This window comes from Corvus brachyrhynchos, unplaced genomic scaffold, assembly GCF_000691975.1.
Source record: "Corvus brachyrhynchos isolate BGI_N302 unplaced genomic scaffold, ASM69197v1 scaffold221, whole genome shotgun sequence".
NCBI lineage: Eukaryota > Metazoa > Chordata > Aves > Passeriformes > Corvidae > Corvus > Corvus brachyrhynchos.
Window position 1 is genome coordinate 4,063,949 of NW_008236622.1, and position 23,039 is coordinate 4,086,987.

The 23,039-nt window shown below is 37.9% G+C and overlaps 1 protein-coding gene across 9 annotated transcripts in view; it reads right to left on the reverse strand.

Moving 5' to 3' along the window:
* Positions 1 to 1,399: 1,399 nt before the first annotated feature.
* Positions 1,400 to 23,039, reverse strand: part of AGFG1 (ArfGAP with FG repeats 1) — a 27,045-nt gene continuing 5,405 nt past the window's right edge. For 2 of the 9 annotated variants that reach the window (XM_017726508.1, XM_017726507.1), the window contains exons 2-14: positions 17,672 to 17,787; positions 16,980 to 17,142; positions 15,811 to 15,967; positions 10,166 to 10,285; positions 9,475 to 9,546; positions 8,330 to 8,539; positions 7,299 to 7,479; positions 6,560 to 6,639; positions 6,180 to 6,272; positions 4,769 to 4,816; positions 3,226 to 3,384; positions 2,535 to 2,626; positions 1,400 to 2,161 (exon numbers count right to left, since the gene is read on the reverse strand). In XM_017726508.1, coding sequence (XP_017581997.1) covers positions 2,102 to 2,161; positions 2,535 to 2,626; positions 3,226 to 3,384; positions 4,769 to 4,816; positions 6,180 to 6,272; positions 6,560 to 6,639; positions 7,299 to 7,479; positions 8,330 to 8,539; positions 9,475 to 9,546; positions 10,166 to 10,285; positions 15,811 to 15,967; positions 16,980 to 17,142; positions 17,672 to 17,787 — 1,551 coding nt within the window. In that variant the 3' untranslated portion in view covers positions 1,400 to 2,101. The remainder of the gene's footprint in view (positions 2,162 to 2,534; positions 2,627 to 3,225; positions 3,385 to 4,768; positions 4,817 to 6,179; positions 6,273 to 6,559; positions 6,640 to 7,298; positions 7,480 to 8,329; positions 8,540 to 9,474; positions 9,547 to 10,165; positions 10,286 to 15,810; positions 15,968 to 16,979; positions 17,143 to 17,671; positions 17,788 to 23,039) is intronic. The other 7 variants (XM_008644162.2, XM_017726510.1, XM_017726512.1 and 4 more) reach the window with 6 other exon arrangements.

Here is a 23,039-nt window from a genome sequence, read left to right on the forward strand (position 1 = left end):
TTGCAGCGGCCCACTCTCTACTGCATTTACCTGTTACTATCTGGAACAGCCAAGGTTGGTAAACAGGGAAAAATTACCAATATTTACACTGTGCTAAAATACAGTGGTGAGAGTAATTGCGCCACTAATACCCTGCAAACCTCCAGTTGCTGGGGATTTGTTTAGTGAATTCCCCAGAGAATGTTAGGAACTAAACTGTACACCACACTCTGTCCAGCAGTCTCCATCAGACACAAAAGAGAGACTTCAAGTCTATTTTAAATATGCCAACAGGACAAAAACAGACATTTAAGTATGGAAAGCTGCTACAGGCAGCTTGTTTTATGAGCTGCCTGTATCCTGCTTGGGATCTCCAAAGTTAAAAAAACAAAAACAAACAAACAAAAAGAAATTACAACCCCTGTAGGCAGTCAACAGAAGTCAAAAGTATTAGCATAAATGTTTTTACAAGCAGAGGTCAAGCCTTTTAGATGCCCTAGAAAAACCTATCTAACATTCAGGCAGTCAATTACAAGTGAAATGTCTTACCTTGAAGAATTTTTGTGTTTAACTCAAATGGACTTGCACATCCTTTTTCAAAAAAAAAAAAAAAAAACAAAAAAAAACAAAAAAAAACAAAAAAAAAACAATCTCACCTTATTTATTCCTGTTGTCCTGAAAACTGTTAGAATTTTATTCTCCAGCTGGTCACAAACCTTTAAGCTTGCAGTTTATGTATTCACAATATACTTACATTATTTGCTTAATTCCAGTATTACACTTGAACTTTACCCAAATTATCTCTATTTAAAACACCATAACCAATTACTTTGATCCAGTTATATTTTTCTTGAACCTTAGTACTGTTACAGAGAAGACAAGCCAGACATTTTTCCCTCTACAAATTTCACTCTAGTATGGCAGGAAATATTTCTGTAAATTAAAAAAAAAAAAAAAGACAAATCTAATATTCCACAAGAGCTCTTACTGATATGTATCAGTTTTTAATAAAGAGAGTGCTATTACATCTGTGATACCTTGGCCTGCTCTTACACATTCTGTTCAGACCATAACTAAGGCTTGTTCATTAGTCATTCAGCCTGTCATTAGTTACCCATAATAAGGTGTCTTTTGCTGCAAACCTTCTCTCCAATAACTATCCTCCACAGTTCTTCCAGTGCCCTTCATGACAGATACTCTATCCAAATAATCCAAACCCTGCCTAACACTCTGTGTGACAGGTCCCTTCACTTGAGCTAGAACAGCAAGCTTCATCACAATGACACAAAGAAACATATCCAAGTGAGGCATGTGAAAATTTTAAGCTTAACTCACCTTCAAACGCATTGCTTTGGACACCTCATCTGTGTACAAGACACAGTGTGTACGTTTTCATCCAATAAATGTTACTGCACAGAAATAATGCTACACAGTGGTTTTTTCTAATATTTATTTTTTCACCTGCAAACTGTAGCAAAACATGATCAGCTTTATTATGCAGACAGGTATCCCTCTAACATTAGAGATTTAGGCATGTATAAATAGAAGAGCTCTTAGGAAAGGAAAACATTTTGAGAAATGAACAAACCTTCAATTTAACTTCGTGACTTCCAATACCAATGGTTAAAATGATGCAGCTCATTCATTCCAAGAGATACAACAGCACCTTAAAGTGGCTGATCTATTCCCCAGTAACATTTTTCACATAACAATGTGTTAAAGTTACAAATACTGATATGCACAAATAGCTATTTTCTAAGAAAAATATGTACAGTACTGCAGCATAATGAGTGTGGTATCTGCAATAACTTATTAGCCAATTTTAATATACATGATACCGCTACTTTTTACCTGCCACTTCACAGGTTCAAGGATGTTACCACAGCCCTCTGTTTTGCACATTATTACCTGGTGGGGGGTTGGTTTTCTTGTTTTTTGTGTTGGGTGTTTTTTTTTTCTTTTTAAAACTTTTTAAAGGTACACAATGCAGGCTTTTATTTTTACTTCTTAAAGATTTCTTTTGTGTTTAAAGCTAATATCAGTGAAACAAGACAACAGTGCAAGAGGCGCAGAGATGTTATGTGACCACATAAGAGTTCTTTTGGGCAAAGTGTCTATAAGGCTATAAGAAAGGATTGGTTGATGAGCTTCCTGTTGGAAATTGTCCTGTTGGTGCACCAGCCTGGGGGAAAAGCAACGAAGAAAAATAAGGCAAGTATTTAAGATTTTTTTTCCCATATTGTAAATCATAAATGCAGAATATATAAAAAAGAAAACAACCTGCTGGGGAATACTTCTGTTTTATATTACAGTCTGTTTTTTGGTGCTTCTCTAGAATTACACTACTGTGAGAACATGTATAAAAGTCCCTCTGCTTTGATCTGAACATCCTTACAAATGGCATATCATCACAATAGTGAGCTGCAGTTAGGAGAGTTACATGCTGCCTTCCCTTATTAAAAGCAAGAAAACCCCCAAATCTTTGTGCATCTCTAAATTAAGTGTTACAGACTATTCTTTGGACATACAGAAGTCATTGACATACAACAACTCACCATAAAAGGGTTACTAGATACTCCAACAGCTGCAACTTGTCCAAAAGGAGTTACTACAGGCTTTGCTTGCCCAAATGCAGCAAAACCTGCTCCTTGGAAAGAAAAGTAAAAAATATTAATACCAGTAAACAATGTTCAAATAATTCTTTGCTGCAGCTCCCAGCCAAAATTAAGTGGAATTTTGAACTGCAGAATCAGCAGGACTGATCCTACTTAAACATTATCAAGAATGTAAGCGTAAAACACCGTGGTTGAGCTTTTCAACTGTTCGTAACTCATCAATCTCCAATTTCTACATATGCACTTTCTTCAATGTTATGATATCATATAAATTCAGGGAGAAAATACTTTCAATTTTCTCTTCCCTGCATTCTATAAAGTTCGAGAAAGTGTAATAATGAGTTGCACACATTCCAAAACAGCCCTTCTTGCCTAAAACCCCTTTAAGCCTGGGAACACCTACCATTTTAGTATGACATTTTGGTCAAATTTCAGTTTTGTCACTACACAATGGCACACAGCCAAGTCAAGAGGCTTAACTACAGAGCCAAAACAGTGTGGGAACCCTTCATCAACATTACTATCAAGGTCATGTAGAAATAAATATCCACCCATTATTGCCAACTTATAGACAGACCATTTTCTCCATGTTTCTGATTTAGACAAGATTATCTAAAACATGCAGACCTACCATTTGGCTGCTGAGCAAAAGCAGTCTGTTGAGGGAAAGCTGCCTGGGCTGGGAACGTGGGCTGCTGGAAGTTGCCACTATAACTAGTAGGAAGACTGTAGGAGGCAGGAGTTCCAAATCCTGCCGGCATGCTCATGGATGCAGTACCAAATGTTGCTGCTGATAGACAAAAAATAACATTCAATTATTTGTAAGAAATCACTTTTTCCACAGAACAAATTACTATAAGGCCATGTTAAAAGTCTTCTACTGCCCTCTGTGATGGGACAAAAGTTTCGTTCAACTTCTACAGCCACTGAACTGATTTGTTCACTCAGATCACCACCAACTGGGTGCGTAATTTACTTTTCCACTTTAAAAATGAATGGAGTTATTTAAAATTTAGTAGATCCAGCACAATCAGATATTCTTTCGGAAGAGGAAATTATTTTTTGTTCTCAATGTTATCATATATTTTCCCCACAGTTTTTCTGGTAGAAGTCTGTACACATAAGAAGCAAGCAGGTTCAGACAGCCCAAGCCCCCCTCTGTTTTTCTCCTTCTGAGAAAAGCATGAAAGGATTTTCCTACTTCAAGCTGCACTACAGGAGGTCATAAAAAAAAAAATTCAAAGGGATACATGCATCCCCTTTTTTTCATCCCATCTTCAATGTCTTTAAGGAAATTCTCACCATGCACATTATTGGCACACAAAGTTCCTGCAGCAAACCCTCTTACTGTTGAGGTAGAACTTAAAACAAAAAGAACCCAAAACTTTTCATCTGATTCTCTGCTGAACATTTCAAGTAAAGAACACACAGCTCATAGGTATTTCCCCATGCCTTCAGCAAATAAATAGAAGCACACTAGGTGCAAAAGTACAGTAACAAAACCATTATTCAGTCTTTTGGGAGTTATTCTCAAAAAGAGAAGTACATAGGAGGATTTTTGGTACAAATACAGACAGCAGGTATTCTATGCTAGTTAAACAGGACTTCTCTTTTGAAATATTACAAGCTACATTTTATGCAAGCTCAACTGTTTAAAAAAGCTAATAAAATTAATTTATTGAATATAGCTTAATTATCAGTTGAAAAATTTACCCCAAAAGTATTCAAGGGCAAGACATTATACAGACAAACTGTTGACAAGGTGCACACAAAACTAATTACTAACACTGTTCTCAAGCTACAGTGAGCAGAAAAGCTACTCGACAGCAAACTTGGCTAAAACAGCAAACAGAAACACAACAAAATCACCAGGGGACTTTGGATATCCCAAAAGGCATCAAACTATTGTTGGCAGAAACTTCAACAGTCACTCATTAGCACTATATGGTGACAATGGAGGATATCAATAATGGTTTTGTTTCGGTTGCTCGACAGGAAGTCTATGTATGCTCTTCTCTCCCTCAGCCCAGTTGCCAAATACCCACACCCACTCCATTTTTAAGAAGTCAAGTCTTCCACAATTCTTCGTGCAGAGAACCAGATAGCTGTCAATAAGCTTTTACAAGCAAGAACAATTAGCCACAAGAAACTTGATACCAAATGTGGCCACCTACCAAAATGAGCCTGAGGAAATATGTGAGAGTGCATTGCTCCCGAGAGGCCTTATGGAAGCCACAAAGAGACCAGATAATGTCAAATCATTTATACACTCTTGAACAGACATTTCTTAGTTATATATATATATATATATAAAGAGAGAGAAAGACAGAGAGAAATAGATACACATATATGTACCAAACAGTTCATCAATAGCACGACCAGCAACAGCTTAGTATAAGAAAACCATCAGAAATAAGCGCTACAAAACAGATCTCCCATGTACTAAATAGCAAAGTTCATGCAGGAGGAAAACATAAAAGGACAAGCCATAAGTTTACACCTCACAATGAAAGGGGCTGAACCTTATTTTACTTATAGACATTATCTCTGTCACCTAGTATGGAATCAGGATGGCTGCCAAAGGCTTGGAACCTCAGCAAGCCAGGGACAGCTGTACAGAAGGTGGAAGGATAGAGTTGCCATATACAAAGAAATTTATCTAAAGATGCTACAAATTCTTAATGATGATCCAAATAGCCCACTCAGGAATGAGATTAAAATAATTCGGGCATTAAATATCTGAACAAGTTTAGCTGCATAGTATCTCAAAAGGGACTGCAAACAGAATGAATTTCAGCAGAAGACACAAATTTATCAATTCAGTTTTTAACTCAGCCTACCTAGATCATTGAGCAAACCACAGCTCAATGTCAAAACGCACATATCAGCAGATTTTCATCTGTTGAAGTCCAGCTAACAGATAGAAGTGTCAAAATTTAGCTCTGGAGAGGAAAATCAGCATAACCTAGCAGCCATCTAAATCCAAGTTCATAGTTTTAAAGTGCAAGTTTGCCTTTTTGAAAAGTGATTAAGTTTTGCCCATGGAATTATGATTCTACAGAATCCTCCCACAGAAAATTAATATAAAAAATGAGTGTAAAGATTAAACATATGCTTTAAAAAAGAGACACCAATGTACTGAGTAAGTGTACTGGTGAGGAGCTAACATCCCAAGAGCCTTGTCTTTACTGGTTCTGGCTCCAGCTCTTTGGTTTTGAGAGCTTTCAGCACTTTGAAATAAAGAAAGAAATTAAAAAGAAGGGCTTTCAAGATCCCTGATTTTAGGGCTACCTGCTATAAAGCATGCTCTAAAGCCAAGGTTATAGTCTTGGAAGAAACTCAGCTGGTGATACACAGACTACAAATAGGTAGAGCACTAACAGATCATTTCGACATTTTTCATGGCCAGCATTTGAAATCCTAGAATTGCACCTCAACACTGAGCAACCATGCAACATGTCAAATAGACAAGGGACAGATAATACAGAAAATCTTTAAGAAACAAATTATACAGATACAGGAAAAAAGAATCAATGCAATTCTTTACAGCAAATTTCTCAAACACTCAATGGGTTTTTTCCTAACCTGTTGCTCCTCGGCTATTGGTCTGGAATGGATTTGTTGAAGGTGCCACTGGGGCAACAGGGGCAGCTACAAATGGATTTGTGGAAGGTGTTGCTGAAAGATTAAAGACATTTTTTTACATAAGTGTTTCTCTAACAGCCAATCTGACTCACATGAAGTCTACACAGCTTTTATACAAAGATACATAAATACCTAAAATTACATGAAAGATCAGGAATTTGTAAGAAAATACATTAAAAACAGTTATTTGGATAGCAGTATTTTTTTGTTGATAGTACCTTTCTTAACTTCAGTATTAGTGGTATCAAAGTACAGCATTATCAACTAAAAATCAGTAGATTGCTTGCTTACAGTCCCCAAGGGGTGTTAGTAACACATACCTCCAAATGGAGCAGGCACGCTTGAAGATGCAGGCTGTGTCTGTGCAGTAGCAGCCACAGGTACTGTTCCAAAAGCATTGCTGGAAATAATTTATACAATTCATTCAGTGAAGTCAGAATTGCTTGTTTAATAATTAAATACAATTTACAGTTACTGCTGGCATGTAAAAGAAAGGGGATGAACACTTATGTGCAGTTTGCAGAATGCAATGTACCTCCCTGATGCCAGGGTCAGACACTCTCACTAGTGCTGAGCATCTCCACCAACAGCAGGAGAAGGAATACTGAGCTAATGCCAACAGTATAAAGGTTGCAAAGCATAAGCCTTAGGGGAACTTGCAATACCAAGCCACTAACAGGCATTTGGTATTTGTTACTTCAGTGATCTAGAAAATAAACGGGTGGCACCATTTGCACTAAAAGTATCTGAAATTTTTTCATGCATGATCCTATGATTTTGAGTATGTATGCAAGTACTCTGCATAGCAAAGTGCTACCATCTAACAGGTTTAGCATATCACAACTAGAAAGGTGCAGAGAACATTCTGCTGACAGTACTCCGAGAATATGCTATCCCTCAGTACTGCCATTATTTAAAACAAGAGATGCAGTTTCAGTAGTACCTCTAAACTCATTCAACACTTTCTCATTTAGATAACAGATCTGAGAAATGACTTCAAGCTACTTCTGTGCTGTTGCTGCAGTCAGTGTGGGGACTCAGCAGCCCCTGGCAGCATACCTGCTGACGTTACTGGTGGCAGTGTACGCGTTACTGGAGGTGGCCGTGGAGCTGAACACGCTGTCCAGCTCTGCCAGAGCCGCATACTTGTCTGAAGATGCACTTGACTGATTGGGGGCTGACAACACAGGGCCTGCTGATGACACTGCTGTGCTGAAGCCACTTCCCTGCTCACTCCCACCTAGAAAGAAAGAAAGCAGATTCAAAGTACTGAAGATTGTTTCAGTTTCTGCCCTGCCAACATAGAGAACTAAATGAAAGTTCACAGATGGTTGTAGACTTAAAAATTAAATATGCACTAGGGCATAGAAGAAAAAGTGTTTAACAAGCCATTAGCTATTAGCAAAATGTCCTGCTTCTGCAGGTACTCTGCAGCCCCAGAGAGCTTTTGTTTTCCTAGAAAAATAATCCGTTCAACTTCAACTAGAAAATTAACAGAACACCTAACATCAAATAATCCATTTCAGAACAAAGCCCTACAGTACAAACGAAAATAAGTTTTTACACACCATTTGAGAAGAAATACATTTGAGTAATAGAATAACTAGCTTTTTCTCCTTAATTTACTATCAACTAAATCCAAGTATCACTGCTACTATTTTATGAAAAACTAAAGCCAAATCTTTTTGTGGCAGAGAGGTAAGAAAGTTGCTCTGGCAGCTCTTTGCAACAACTGCAGCTCTCCATTCCAGAGCATCCACTATAGGTTTTAGTACAAATATAAAATATATATTTGTATTTTTATACATTTTCATTACTGCAGTAATGATTATTTAGATATTTTAATTCAGAGTTCTTCATCTTGATGGGAAATAGGTTCCCAAAAAGCAGTCTTGTAATGACACCCTTTTGGAATGACGTCTTAAAACTTACATCTTGCACATTATTAAGGGTACATTGACACAAAACTCTACTGATCACTTAGAGAAGGGAAATTTTGAAATACAGTTACAGTACTTTGACAAGCACAGCCATCCTTGTGGTAACTATACACATAGAGAATAATCATGGCAAATAATAAAGTTTAATACCTTGCCCTGCACTGAAGATATTATCTAAATTAGCAAGAGCAGCATATTTGTCAGCTGACTGAAGATTCAGTTTATTCACTGCAGCTTTACTGGCTGCAGTTGCTGTGGCGTTGCTCTGAGAAGCATTGAAGGCTCCAAAATCAGCACTGGAGGATTTGGGGAAGTTATCAAAGTGGGCAAAATTAGCATTCACTGATCCAGCACTTCCACCTGTAACAAATTAAGTTAAACATGATCAATGCTCCAAAGTTAGAAAGTCTCTCCAACTGTAACTGAAGACACAATAACCCTCCCTTTGCGGTTACGTGAGGCAATGTGTTTGCCTGCCCCATCCTACACATTTAAGACTCCTTCCCATTTCCTTCAAAGTTCAGTGGGTCATCAGAAAAAAATTACAATATATTTTTTGGACTGCACATCAGGGATAAACACCCCAAACTTCAACACTTTAAATCACAGTCATAATTTGATCTTGAAAACTATATGCTATTTCTAAGTAATTTCAATACTAAAATCTTACTAGAAAAAGATGTATTTGTCTTAATCTTTAATATTCAAAACACAGAAGCTTCATTTCCCTGCCATATGTGGCTATTAAATAGCAACTATTTCCATTTACTTAGTGGTTCAATGTTTAGTCATTTCAGATGTCAGCCATCATCCTAAGTAAGAAACAGTGCCTGGAAGTCCAAAAGTTGTATGATTTCATGCCCAGGTTTAGAGAGAGTTTTAGACTGCATCCAATCAGCAAAGAGGTGAGGGGGAAGACACAACACAGCTCTTTTATAACAAGTCTCCACTGACACAAGAGATACATAAATCAATTTTAGAAATCTGATATGGGTCCACACAACTGAACTTCAGATCAAGCATGATACCATGAGCTTCCATCTCTTCATTGTCCAGACAATTTAATCTAGGCAGGTCATGTACTTAAATTTAAATGAGTTGCTTCATTAAGTGTATCATATTTTATAACAGTTGGTTGATGATTCCACTCACACTACAGTACTTTCTAAAACAGAAACACAACTTTCTAAAAGCATAATCAACAAGTTGAAACATATGCAACAGTAGGAATGGAAGTGCTATACTACAATGGCATAAAATGAAGCAAGCTGAGTTTTCCACTGCGTGGAACTTACTGTGTACAGCCTGGAGAGGAAAAGCTGAAGTAAATTCACCAAAACTGCAGCTAGATGAAAGCGTTCTGAACGCTGGACAGCCAGAAATTGTGTGTGGGTTAAAGTTAACATAAGAAGGGAAAAAGAAAATTTGAAAAAAAAGTTTAAAACAACACACACTCAAAAGAAAAAAAAAAGGAAAAGAAAGTCAGTCAGCCAAAGATCTAGACAAACAGCAAGTGTAAACTCAAGCAGAAGTTCTAAAGCATGATCAAATTAAAGGAAAGCAAAATAAATCTTAGCAATAGGCTCTACACATGAAGTCAAACATACTGAAGTGTGTGCATATGCTATACATATGCATAGGCACACACTTTTTTGGTACTGTGACATCCTTTTGGATCTACCAAAGTGCTTCTCTTAGAAGACAGAATCAATTCAATACTTATTAAAAGCAGTAGAGTTCATTCTTTTCATAATTATTTCAGGTGTAGAGCTAACAAACACAGTGCCATAAATCAGACTTCTGAGCAGCATTAGGGGAAAAAAAAAATCAACACCAAACACAAACATTTTGAGTTTCCCCAGAGCTTCAGATGGCTTGATCTCATTAAAGCAGGCAGACGCAAGAAAAACTCAACTTCAATACCTTCCAACATAAAGGTAAGGATTATTTCAATTAAGTATTAATCAAAAGTGCTAGGAGTTCTACCTGTATTTTGGGGCTGAAAAGGAGACTGACTTGCTGTGGGGAAACCTCCAAAATTACTCGAGCCACTAGACTGTCCAAATGCATCAAAGTTTGCAAAACCTGCATTGGCAGAGTTCTGCGCTGTAAATCGCAAAGGAACAAAACATGTTAATGGATATGGGAAATAAACACAAAAACAGATGTATTAACTGAATTCATGGTCATGACAGCCTCCAAGAGTTATGTCCTACCACGTACTTCTTTTTACATGAAGAAAATTGTATGTTATTGTATGATTGGAAGTTGTCTTTGAACAAGCTTTTACAAACCACCTTCACAGAGCTGTACCTGTTAATGCTACTTCTGACCTTCTTACACAAGCTGCTACTCACAACTGCATGACCTGATGGAGTCCACTTCAGCTTAACCCTAAGTGTTTGCACTGCTGGCTGCTCAGGAAAAAACAGCCATAAAGAACAGAATACCAGATAGTTTCCAAATCCAGAACTTGTGGGCTAACCGAACATTTCTTTGGGAATAAAAATTAGAAGGTATTCTTGTAACATATTGGCAATTCAGATTCCTCATACACAAAGTGCTTCTTCCTCAGGTGAACTTTGGTTGGCACCACTTGAATAGTTTTGGCTAGGTTTATAAATTCATTTAACTGGAAAATTCAGTCTTTAAAAAAACTAAATCAGAGTACAGAAATATGGAAAATCAATACCAATGTCAAGAAGATAGCATTCATAGAGTGTATCCACAAAATAAAATCCAAGGAAATTTCAAACAGAATTTCAGTTTTCGCCTTCCTTTTGTGCCATACTATAGGAGAAAATAGAAGTTAACACTAATCTAATTTTGAACAGCTGGACATTCAAGCATCTATAGATTCAACAGGAATTGCATGCCTAGCTGATAAACTCCACAGAAGCCCTTAAACTCTATTATAAGCAAGAAAGGAAAAAATGTTTTTAATCAAATGCAAACCAAACCTTTTTATATAGATAACTTGAATTACTATCTAAAGAAAGCTCATGAAACAACCTTCTGGAATAACAGATGGCAATACATTATATTTTTAGGTTAGAATTTGTTTATTCTGGAGAGATTTTGCAGATTAAGTATATACAAAGAGAATAAATTATGCTGATTGCTTAAGTACTGTAACTTAATAGTCTGATAGTGCTAGTTAAAAGTTGTATTATTTCACTTAATTTCTATTCAAAAGCATCTGTACTACAGATTTATAACCTAAAAGGACATTTTAATACAAACTACTGTATTCCACAATGCTGCTAATATAAATGGAAGTGCATGCATTTTCCTTCCCAGGGTAGACTGGGAGAGAGGGTGAGGTCCGGCTGGACTCGATACCACATTTAATAAACTGTGTGCATGAGCATTAGGTTTACAGGGCATGGTTTTGGTAGCAGGGAGCAGTCAGGGTGGTCCGTGAGGAGAGAACAGAAGCTGCCCCCATTTCTGCACAGCTGCCGCAGCTCCAAAACTGCCCCCGCCACTGCACAAAGCTGAGCCCACCAGCAGTGCTGGTGGCACCTCTGAGGCACTGTGTTTAAAAAAGGTTAAAAACCAGTGTGCAGCAGCTGTGGCAGAGAGAGGAGAGAGGAAAATGCAAGAGAAAATACTGCAGACACCAAGGTCAGCTAAGAGGGAGGAAAGGACATGCTCCAGGCTTATGGAGAAGACCATGGTGAGGAAGGCTGCCCCACTGCAGCCCATGAAGGACCACAGGATAACACATTCACACTGCAGTCTGTGGAGGAGCCACGGCAGAGCAGGTAGGGAGGGCATGAGGAGGCTGGAGCTCATGGAAAGCCCCGGTTGGAGCAGGGTCCTGGCAGGAGCTCTGGCTAATGAAGAGGAGCCCACACTGGAGCAGGTTTTCTGGCAGGAGCTGTGACCCTGCCTGAAGGACAGCACCCCATGGAAAAGACCCCTGCTGGAGCAGTTCTCGAAGAACTGACACCCACAGAGAGGGTTCATGTTCCAAGAAGTTTGAGAAGGACCATATCCCACTGCAGGGGAGGGACCCTACAATGGAGCAGGGGAACAGCATAAGAAGTAGTGACAGAGATGAAATCTTGTGAACTAACTGCAATCCCCATTCCCCAGCCCCCTCATGAAGAGGAGCTAAAATATTCAGGAGTGAAATTACATTTCACAAGAAGGGATGAAGGTAGGTTTGGTTTTATTTTTTACTATTCTACTCTATTATTAAGTGTCAATAAACTAAGTTAAGTCTGGTTTGCCCAGGACAGTAACTTTCTCTTGACTCATCACCTTTTTGTGTTTTCTCCCCCCACCCTGCTGAAGGGAGAGTGAACACACAGCCCCCGTGGGCACCTAGAATCAGGCAAGGTCCACCCACCACAGCATGAGAGTCAACAAGGAGAAAAAAAATATTAACGTGAAAGCAAGATCTTGGTAAAGTTATTTCCACCTCTGTGCCAACTTTTTCCCTTGGCACACTTCAAACAGACAAAAAATTACTTCTATTATATCCTCTGTATTGGTTCAAATAGCATTTTATGGACTCTAATTCCAAATTCTGAAGTTCGAGTTGTTTTGGTTTTTAAACCAGTAACTTTTTAATAGGAATAGATTAAGAATTCGTTTTAAAATGAAAGTGATACTTTCATCCTAATGCATCAATTGGATAGACAAGAGACTGATGTTTAGTTGACCAAATAGGATTAAGTACATAAATGTCACTCCTAGAGTAAGGGCAAGATTATTCATTTTAACCACTCACACAAACAGAAAACTATGTCAAGAATCTTAAATGAAATACCTTTTGGGTCCAAATTAAAAACCGGAGTGTGTTACATTACAAAACACTCAATTTTACTGCATCAGCTCACACACACAGTATGACTTTCAAGTGAGCCCATTTCAAACAGTATTGCTGTAAAGACTCTTCAGTAGAGTATTCTGATACTAAGCTTGCTTTATTTTATGTACTAAAGTTTCAACGTTCATAAATGTGGCATAAAGGTTAAGACCAGGTAATATTTGTATTCTGCTGCACCTGGACAACATGTAGATTGACAATTCCAAAATTCAGTTCTCCACACAAAAACCCAAAAAACAACCCTAAGCAAGCTCAGGGACTGCCAGGGATTGCAGATTGCCATGGACTTACAGCTGCTCTTGACACTGCAAACCAAGGGGGCAGTGTCAGGGATGGGGCTAAAGCCAGGGATGACATCACCAGTCACGGCAATGCCAGCTGCCCCTACAGTCTTTGCACAGTTTGTTCTGTGAGGTTTGCACTACCTGGTGTGCAATAAAGGCATGAAACACTGCAAAACAGAAAAAACTAAAATAAAATCCACATATATCTAAAGTAAAAAAAGTAAAAAGTAAAATAAGTATTTCAAACTATTTTGCTTTTTCTAGATAAAGCCTCTTCTCCCACTTTATCTGTGATAGAGTTGTGCTGTGTCACTACACCTTTCTAAAATCTTTTGTGCAGGTCTTCTATTCCATTAGTTTGTAAGAAATCTACATGCCAAAAATTTTGATCCTTGTTGCTATTACCAATCTATAAACTAAAGACACATCAGTCATGTACCATCTTCAAAATCTCAGTTCTGCACAAATTACAGAACTTCGTAAATTAAATACAGACAGTAAACATAAGGTTAGTTTGTTTCCCCTTCCATAAGCAACAATACCCTGAACCAGCTTAACACAGTAAAGAACTTGGAAAGCAGAAACATCATAAATTGCAGTTTCTGAATAATTTTCAAGATTTACACCTACACTTCATAGATTACAGCAGAAGTTTGTTAATATTTTCCTATCAGCTGATGCACTCATATACTTATACTGAAGGATCTTAAGTTTGCTGGTCTCTTCAGTGATTTCTTTAGTTAGTATTGTGTACATGAAGGGGAAGAAGTCCATCCCCTATACACATAGCAAAAACCAAGCCCTAGATCAAGAACACCAGACCATAAACTTTGAGAAAGTAGTGCCAAACTAAGTGCAAATTCTCCCATCCTCCGCTGCAGTGTGTAATTGCTAACAAAAATTACATGTTTATACAGCTCCTTAATGAGCATTTCAAACTCATTTTTGCCAAAGCTGACAGACTGATCAACCCTCCTTGTGTTCTAAAGGAAGTCTGTAACATTTTATTCATTTCACTAACACTACCCTGTACTTACTGCACACAAGACAAGCCTTACAAGCATTTTACTATAACAAGTCAGAAAACACCCTCAGGTAACAAGTCTGCAATACAAGTTCAGCTATCACACGTTCACAATCAGGTTTGTCTTTTAGAAACTGATTTACGAGCCCTGAAACTGCTTAGGGCTCTAAACCTTACGGAAAGAAGTCATGGGAATGACCACAATGGTTAGTTTGTGACCAGAAATTAACAGACTCTTTCCTCAGATCGTATTTATTCTGGAGTGTTCCAATAGCTTTTTATCCTTTTAAAAATTACCCAACAGAGATGCAATGGAATTTTACCTAGACTTCAAACACAGTATTAAAATACTGCTTTAATGGAATTTTCATCTCCCTAAAAAAGCACAAGGAATAATAAAGTGTATATAAATAAAGAATTATTCAGCAACAACTTTGGAAAGAAATTATTAGAAAAATTAACCATCTGCAGCCTTTTCAGTAACACAATACAGCACTGGCCAGTCAGCACAAGTTCTCCCAGTTAAACACACCTCCAAAAATTAATTTGGAGAAATCCTTGGTATTTTGCCCAGGTCCTCAGGTGTGAATCTAAAGTCCTGTCCACGACACTATCTTGGCTGCTAACAGTTTCAGGACTGATTTGCAATAAATCTCTCTTATTCTGGGCAGCATAGCAGCATTACAGTTTCCCTCAGAACAACTACATAAAAAGCCCATTCAGACCAGACAGGCAAAGGTACTTTCCCACAACTACAATGCAAGTTAGCAACAACAAACTTCAGTGACCACAGAATCGACTTTTTCTTTAGGATAGACTTCTATTACTCTTGGTCTTCGGCTGGAAAAAAACCAAACCCTGAGGGTTCAATATATTTTACTGAAGTCATCCTCTAAGAATTCAAGGCCTATCCCCCTTCCTCAGTCAATACATTTGCTCAAGGCTTGTTTATTCTTCCTGAATCTACAGAATACCACCCACATGGGCAGTACTCAGCTTTCAAATAGACACACACACAGAAGAAGAGGTCACTCTTTAAACTGGGTAAGCCTTGGTTTTTCTTTTGACAAACTGGCAGTTATTATCAATGCATTTGAACTCCTTTAAAGTCTCTGTATCTGCTTGCTTTTCATGAATGCTTTTCCTAATAATTTTCAGAAAGAAAATTAAACGTCTAATATCAGCTTCTCCCAACATTTTGTTACTCATCCTCTCACTCTCTCCCCTGAAGAATTTTAAGTTTAGCAGTAGGCAGAAACAGTGTAATCATACATATTGTAGGAAATAGCTGTAGCAATTCCCACTTTCAAAAGCAGAATTGTCAGTCTTTGTCTTCAACTATAAAGACCTGAAAGAAATCTCGAGCAATACAACATTCCTAAGGCACAGAGATTACATACACCTCATGAAGTTTAGTCAAAAGTCATGAAAATTAAGGCTACATTTTATTCATTTAAAAGAGATACACTGGTCCAATACCTACCTGTATGACTGTTGAAGTGTGCAAAATTAGCAAAATTCGCTGTAGCAGTTGACTGAGGAGGAGCAGCAGCAAAGATATCTGAGCCAAGGTCACTGAGGAGGTCAAATTGTTTCTTTTCTTGTTGCTGCTGTCCTTGAGATCGAACTACAACAGGAGACTACAAACAACATTTCAATTAGCTAGTACGAAAAGGTGATATTTTACCGAACTGACATTTACAAAATATTAGAGGGCTAGACAAAGCTTATTTCTTTAACAAGACATTTATTCCTGAAGTTTAAGATGCTATATGTAGCACACACCCTCCTCCTATAGTATGAGGAAGACTATCTATGCTACTAGTCTGGCTTTTAAAGGAACTCTGCAGCAGATTTACATGGTCTAGTAACACCCAGAAGAAAAGAGTAGTGATATATTATTAGCAACTTCAGATTTTGTAATTGAAACTGCGAATACTGTACAAATACAAGCAATAAAACTTAGTTTTACAAGACGGAAAACAGTTATTCACTACATTCTGGAAAAATCTTTATAATTCAGTATAAGTAGAGAAAAATTGAAGAATTTCATAGCAAGGCTTGAAGTTGCAATTTTCTACTGTTTGAGTTCCAAGAGGTCCATTCAAGAGGTGCATGTATCCTGACGGCAGTTTTCAAAAAAACTGTCTTCCCTCCAAAAATCTAAGTACACAGTGTTGTTTGACTTTACATTACAGCATACAGACACCCCCTGAAAGCCACTTAAGACAGTTTCAGAATGCAAAGGAAGCAATAATAAACACGGCATGCTTTCATCCACATATTCACTACTAATCTCATGGTTAACAGCATAAGTCATTTTCTTGTTTTCAAATAGAACAAAGATGAAAATATAACACATTAGGTCCAAACTTTAGAGATACTCATGCAAAAGATAATCAATTAATCCTATCACACTGGAAAACTCTGCTTTAAAAATAACCACCAAAAATTCAATTTGGTCAATAGAAACAAACTTCATTTAGTACCTGATCTGCAAATGTGTATATACTTCAATAAAATATATGAAATACAGAGATCGTATTAGTTCCTACAGATCAGAGCAGTTGTTATTGCAAGAATTTTTGTGCCACTGAAGAGAGTGCCAAGGACTGCAGAGCAGTTCTGTGCTCCTCAGCTGTCATTACTCACTTGGCTAGGTGTCCCCTTGTTTAAGTGCAGTGCGGGTGTAGCTTCTCCCAAGAGAGATTTGAGTGGCTTCACCTCAGGTGTGCTGCTTGTACTACTGGCAGAAGACCCCGATATGGATGCATGGACTGATGCCACCACCTTTGCTTGCTCTGGAGGAACATACCTACATTCAAGAAGAGCAATGGTTTTTACAAGTTTCATATGTGAAGTTCCACTCAGTGCTCCTAAGTCTGAAGTGTGAGAACTGGCAGATGTCAGCTTTGCTACTGAACCCCTGATCCTGCAATAGATTCTGTTAGTAGTTTGCAAAATACCCATTCTTTAAATATAGCAGAGATTTTTTTTAAAATGGACTAGAATTTAAAGTCATCAATATTTTTAGCACTTATTCAATATACAACATAAACAGGATGGGAAATAATAGTCTGCAAAACTGTTACTTTACATTGTTGTTGACATGCTCTTAAGCCATTTCTGTTCCATCAACATGAACATTGAGAAACTTCTTTAGTTTGTCTTCTCTGCTTCCTATAGGAGCTCTGAATAAAGTTCAGAAATCATTTCACTCTACAGAACTATGCAATCTAGTCTGAAGAGTACACAAGAAGGAAAGCACATTCCAAATGACAGCAAACAGTCCATCTTCATTTCTCATCATAGAGGCAATCTTTAAAATTGTAAAGGTATCTTACCATCTTTTCTTTTCATATTTTTCCTGTAGAAATTCCTTTACTTTCTGTGGATCCCTGAAGTCTGGAATTGCTGATGATCTATCATCAAATAGGCCTAGCCAAATCTGTTTGCACACCTTAATAAAAAAACCACAACAATACAGATTGAACAGACAAAATAACTTAATTCAAAGTTAAACTATTTAAGTTTGTCATTATTAATACACTGGACCATTAAAGTGTGTGGCTACATAATTTATATTCCAGACTGAGCTGCTGTAACAACTGACTGGTGCACCACGTACTGGTCTAAATACCTAGAGTTGAGAGACCATCTGTCACAGCAGGGCAAGCAAATCCCAGCATCCAATTTCACCATCCAACACAAATGTTTTTACAAAACATTTGTAGAATGTACTCATGAAATGCAAAGCACCTGATTTCTACTTGTAATCTTTAAGACTCTTCTCCTTCACCTAATTCTATACATTCCCTTACTGTACTTCTGGGCTTAAACTGTTTCAACAGATTCCATATGTTCTAAGCCCCAGATGGTAGATTTTAAAGGATCCAAGGTTTATTTATACTTTTCATTACTGTTTGAGAACAGGAGCTGTTTTTCCAACAGCCTTTGTTATCATGATGTAGTTTCTACAATACCATATACATTTGAGTGATGGTATGAGAGAAGGGGTAAAAGTACTCTTGCTCCAATATAATTTTCTAACTGGAGTTGTGAGTGAGCAAAAGCTAACCACTTGCAAAATTCTCAGTATGTTCAAGCTTCAATTCCTGAGCAAAACAAGAGGAAAGGCAATCTCAAAACTAAACAAGACGTAGGAGTTTTAACTTGAAATATTTTAAGCCCTTCAGACGATTCTGCAAGTAACCTGAATATGCACCCAAACAATAACACCAAATATTAGCTGCCCTCAAAAATCTGAGTGCCCTCTTAGAACAGGTTTCTTCCAGAGAAGCAGTCAAAAAAGCTTTGTTTTTAAGATGCATACTTTTTCTTCCCACACCCTTTCTGAAATAGGCCTGACCATCCTTCTTACATGCCCACTACAAACATGCCCTCTATCCCTAAAAGTGTCAGGTTTTCAACATTGTCCCCAGTGACCTTCAGGAGAAGCACAGGCTCTGACAACCAAGAGCTGCAAAACAGATTGCTCCGAAAGCTGGCAAATCAAGGTAGAAGCTGTGATACTTCCACTTCAGCATCTTCCCCAAACAGGTTTTCCTCTTCACCTGGCCAGGGAGAGCTAGCTGACAAACATGATAAATCTTACGGGTCATTTCAGAGATTGCTCAGGATTAGAGAGATTAGGCAGACATCATAGCTACGTATTTCATACTTGATGTTTCAGTTCTAAATAGCCTGATTGCATATTCAACACCTAACAGTCCTTATTACCAACATTATTATCATCTACTGGATTGAGACAACAACAGGAAAGAGATCTAATGATCAAGATATATTTTTAAATTAGTATTTAAATAGCTAATTTAGAACTAAGATAAGTAGTTCCTACCTCAAACTCAGCTCTTCTACATTCATTCTGCAACTGTACTCCACAAAAGGGTCAAGTTCAATGCACTGATGTGAGTTCCAAAATTAAAGTCACTTGCAGTATAATAATAGATATAATGAAACTTAATATAATTGTTTAATACTTCATACAAACTTAGAAGATAAATGTAGTCAAAAAAGTCACAAGTCTGTTCTAAAGTAAAAGTTAATAGCATGAATCACTGTTTTAATAGTACCAATCTTTCACTACTTTTTGCTGACAAAATATATAAAGTCAGAATATTTACGTGTGTAGCTTTAAACTTGCAGTGCATAGCCTGAGGTGGGCCAGGAGTAGTATTTCCATACTTAGATTTGTGAGTATAACTATACAAGCAGCAGTCATATGATTGCTAAGAGGAAGAGAAGTCCTGCTTGTGGCTATTTACAGAATCTCTAGCAGCAGGAGTTGGTGGTGTTCAACTCTACACAGTCCCCTCCCAACCCCAACTCAGTATTGGAAAGAACATCAGAAAACACGGAAGAAAAGAAAAATTGTGCTTAATTTCAGACAAGCAGAAAGACAAATGTTACAACAGCCCCTACTTGATTCTGCACCCAGCACTGTTAACACTTGGGGCTGTACCATGATAATCAGTTTGCATCCAGCCTGAGATGTGCGGACAAATGAAAGAGGAAGTCCCCTTCCCCACCCATGTCAGGCCATCCAAGTACTCCTCCTTCTCCTGCAACCCAAAACAAGTGAGATCACAGAAACTCATCACAATTGCCATGTCACTGGTACCATTGAAACCTGGAGGAGATCAACTCAGCGCAACAAACCACAGCCCAGTTTTTCACATTTCTCCCTCCCAGTTTTCTGCTTCATCTTCACCCTGAAGTGCCTAAGCATTTGGAGTGAGGGGAAAAGAAAACAAACAAGAAACCTCCAAAACAAACAAACAAAAAACCCCACCAACAAACAATCCAAACCAAAAAACCCCATCACAGCTCCATGTCAAAGTCTCAGGCCATCATGACCAATGATTTCTGTAAGGACTCAGAAAACAAGGTGCTGTGTGACTTTAGATCATTACCAGCTACAGAGCTATAGTAGATACAGTTCTATGAATATGCAAACAGGAACGGAGGAGGACTGTGCTGAACAAACACCTGTTATTTTAAAATGATGCAAGCTTCTTAAAGGCATCAGCCCTTGCCATTACATGGCAATTTTTACAAACATTCAGAAAGCAGGCTTCCAAAAGTGCTTCCTGGAGCAACTAATTCCTGCTAAATACCTAACCACAAAAAGAAGTAACAAGTGAAATATGTCTTAAGTCACTACTGTAATTAATTTAAACAAACTGCCAGGCACTCTGTGTTTTTCTGTTGCTGGTAACAGAGAGAACAGTTTTACTAATGGGCAACACACAACCACCAAGCCAAAGAACCTACCAAAGAACCTACTTAGTCATACACACTTCAGCAAGAAGTTCTCACTGTACCAGAGTCTGACTGCAGGAGATGTACAAACACAGTGTAAAACATTTACCACACCAGGTGGTAATAATAAATTTCACGTTAAGTTTCTTTACCTAAAGAGCTATCAGAGAGTGTACAATTTCTTAAAAGTTCATAAATATGGACAAGTCTTAAACCAAAACCAGACACCCACAATAGGTAAGAGTAGTTTGGATTTGGATAGTGGGAATGATGGAAAGGGACCGTAAGACTAAGTGGGTGTACAACATGACTGGAATACAAAGGGTAAATCACATCCTCATAAGGGCATTTCAGACCATGATTAAGCCAAAAAAAGGCTGTTTTGTCTTCCTACTACAGCTGGGCTTGATAATCTTGAAGGTTTTTTCCAACCTACACAATTTTGACTTAAGTTCTTTAGAAAGCCGTATTTTAAAAAGCTTTAGAATCACACAAGAAACCATGAAAAGGCACATATTTCTGTCTGAAGTAGCACGCAATGCTTTGAACATCAGCAGCCATTCCAAGCAGGCATTCAGAACCCAATAAAAGGCCCATTGTCTTCTCTTGTTTGCTGGTGACCTGTGTGCTCTGTCTAGCTATACTTCTGCTACTATCATCTGACTTGACAGGGATCCACAACACTGCATTGATTATGCTTCAAGTGAGCCACAAAACACAATTTTCAGCCATCTAAAAAAAACACAAATGGCAGAGAGCTGTGCAATACCACAGGATGAAATAAAAAAATAAAATTTAAAAAATACGGTTGTCAGAGGCAGAATTCACATGTGTAATTGTGGTCTTTTGAAGTAATCTTTCCATAGTCATTTTAAAGTAAGTCACCAGCAGTCCTGAATCATGCGCAAAGAAATAAGTTTGATGTGAGAAATCTTTATTTTTGCTGTATTTTTATGGATTGAACATTTTTTTCTTTCAAAACTATTCAAAAGTTACTCTTGTGATAAATATCAAGGAAATTTATGCCATGGAACTTGCTGTTTATGGTGGGGAATGATTACTCAGTTTGGTACTCTGATTACTCCCCACTAATTCACTAGGAATTGGACAGATACTGAAAGATTAATTACAATGAAAAAAAAAAAGCACAAGTATAGAAAAACCAGACTGGCATCTTTAGTTGGCAACACTTCCTCATGAGCTTCAGTGCTATGTTCTGTCTGGCCCAACGGCTGCCCAGGCAGGACACCTGAACAGCACAGTTACTCCCACAGTTATTCACAGCATGTGCTGACTCTTGCAGGGCATTACTTGCAGGGAGGGGGAACAGGGAGGAACTGCAAAAAGGCATTAAAGGAAACCTGCACAAACCCAACCCTTAAGCAAGCAGTTGCTCTACTAAACACAGTTTTCTTCTTATTTAATACAAACAAACCATTTGAAAAAAATCCAAGGAAGTAATTGTTCTCAATTTTTGGTTATTTTGAAAGCATATGCTTTGAGAAATTCAAATTTGATATCCCAAAGAGCATGTATTTCAAACCACCTCTTTAACTGCTCCATATATAAATCACACTTGCAGAGCTCATTCAGAAAATGCTACTGCTCAAGTTTCATGACACATCTTCAGTCCCATTTTAACAGAATTACTCATTCCTTTGCTTTTACAGATAATACATGAAGCATCATCCCAACTCACCACACAATTACACAACACTACTATTAAGGTATCAGCCCTAAAAATTCTATGGCTTTCTGAAATCCTTCTACATTGCACCATCTCCTTGGGAATACTCTGGTTCAGCCATTTAACATTAATATTGTTCTTTCTGCAACAACAGCACGAATAAGCCTCTGCTAAAAGCTCTGTTTATTCGCCCAAAGCTTTGCTATACTCCTCCTTTTGATAACCACAGCTCTATCAAACAAAATGCTCTGCTTAGAGAAGAGCCTGACAATCTGGAGCCAAGAGTAAACATTCAAGTTATGTGGAAGCCCCTAGAAACAGTGGAACATATCCAACAATCCATAATCGTTGTCCACTGTCCCTGAAAAGTGTAATTAGTCCATGTCCCACTGGTTCACCAATGGAGCAGGGGAAAAAAAAGGAGAGCATTGAAGTCAGAATGACTAAGCATATGCAGCACTTTAAAGTCTACTTTTGTTGAAGAGTTGACAGAAACAGTACTTTGAAGTTTTGCCCCTACTACACTCTTGTCAGGTAAAAATAAGTAGGTAAGATTCAGCAGTTGTCTTCATGAAGTTTAAAATTTCATGAGAATCCCTCTACAACTGCTTTGGGAAGGATAGTACCTGTCCTCTGCCAACAAGCTTCAGTCCTGTGAGGGATGTCATTAGACACTTGGCAACCAGATACTGGGACGTTCAGAATTAGATCAGTAAGTACAGCATGAAGTAAAGAGGGAAAGA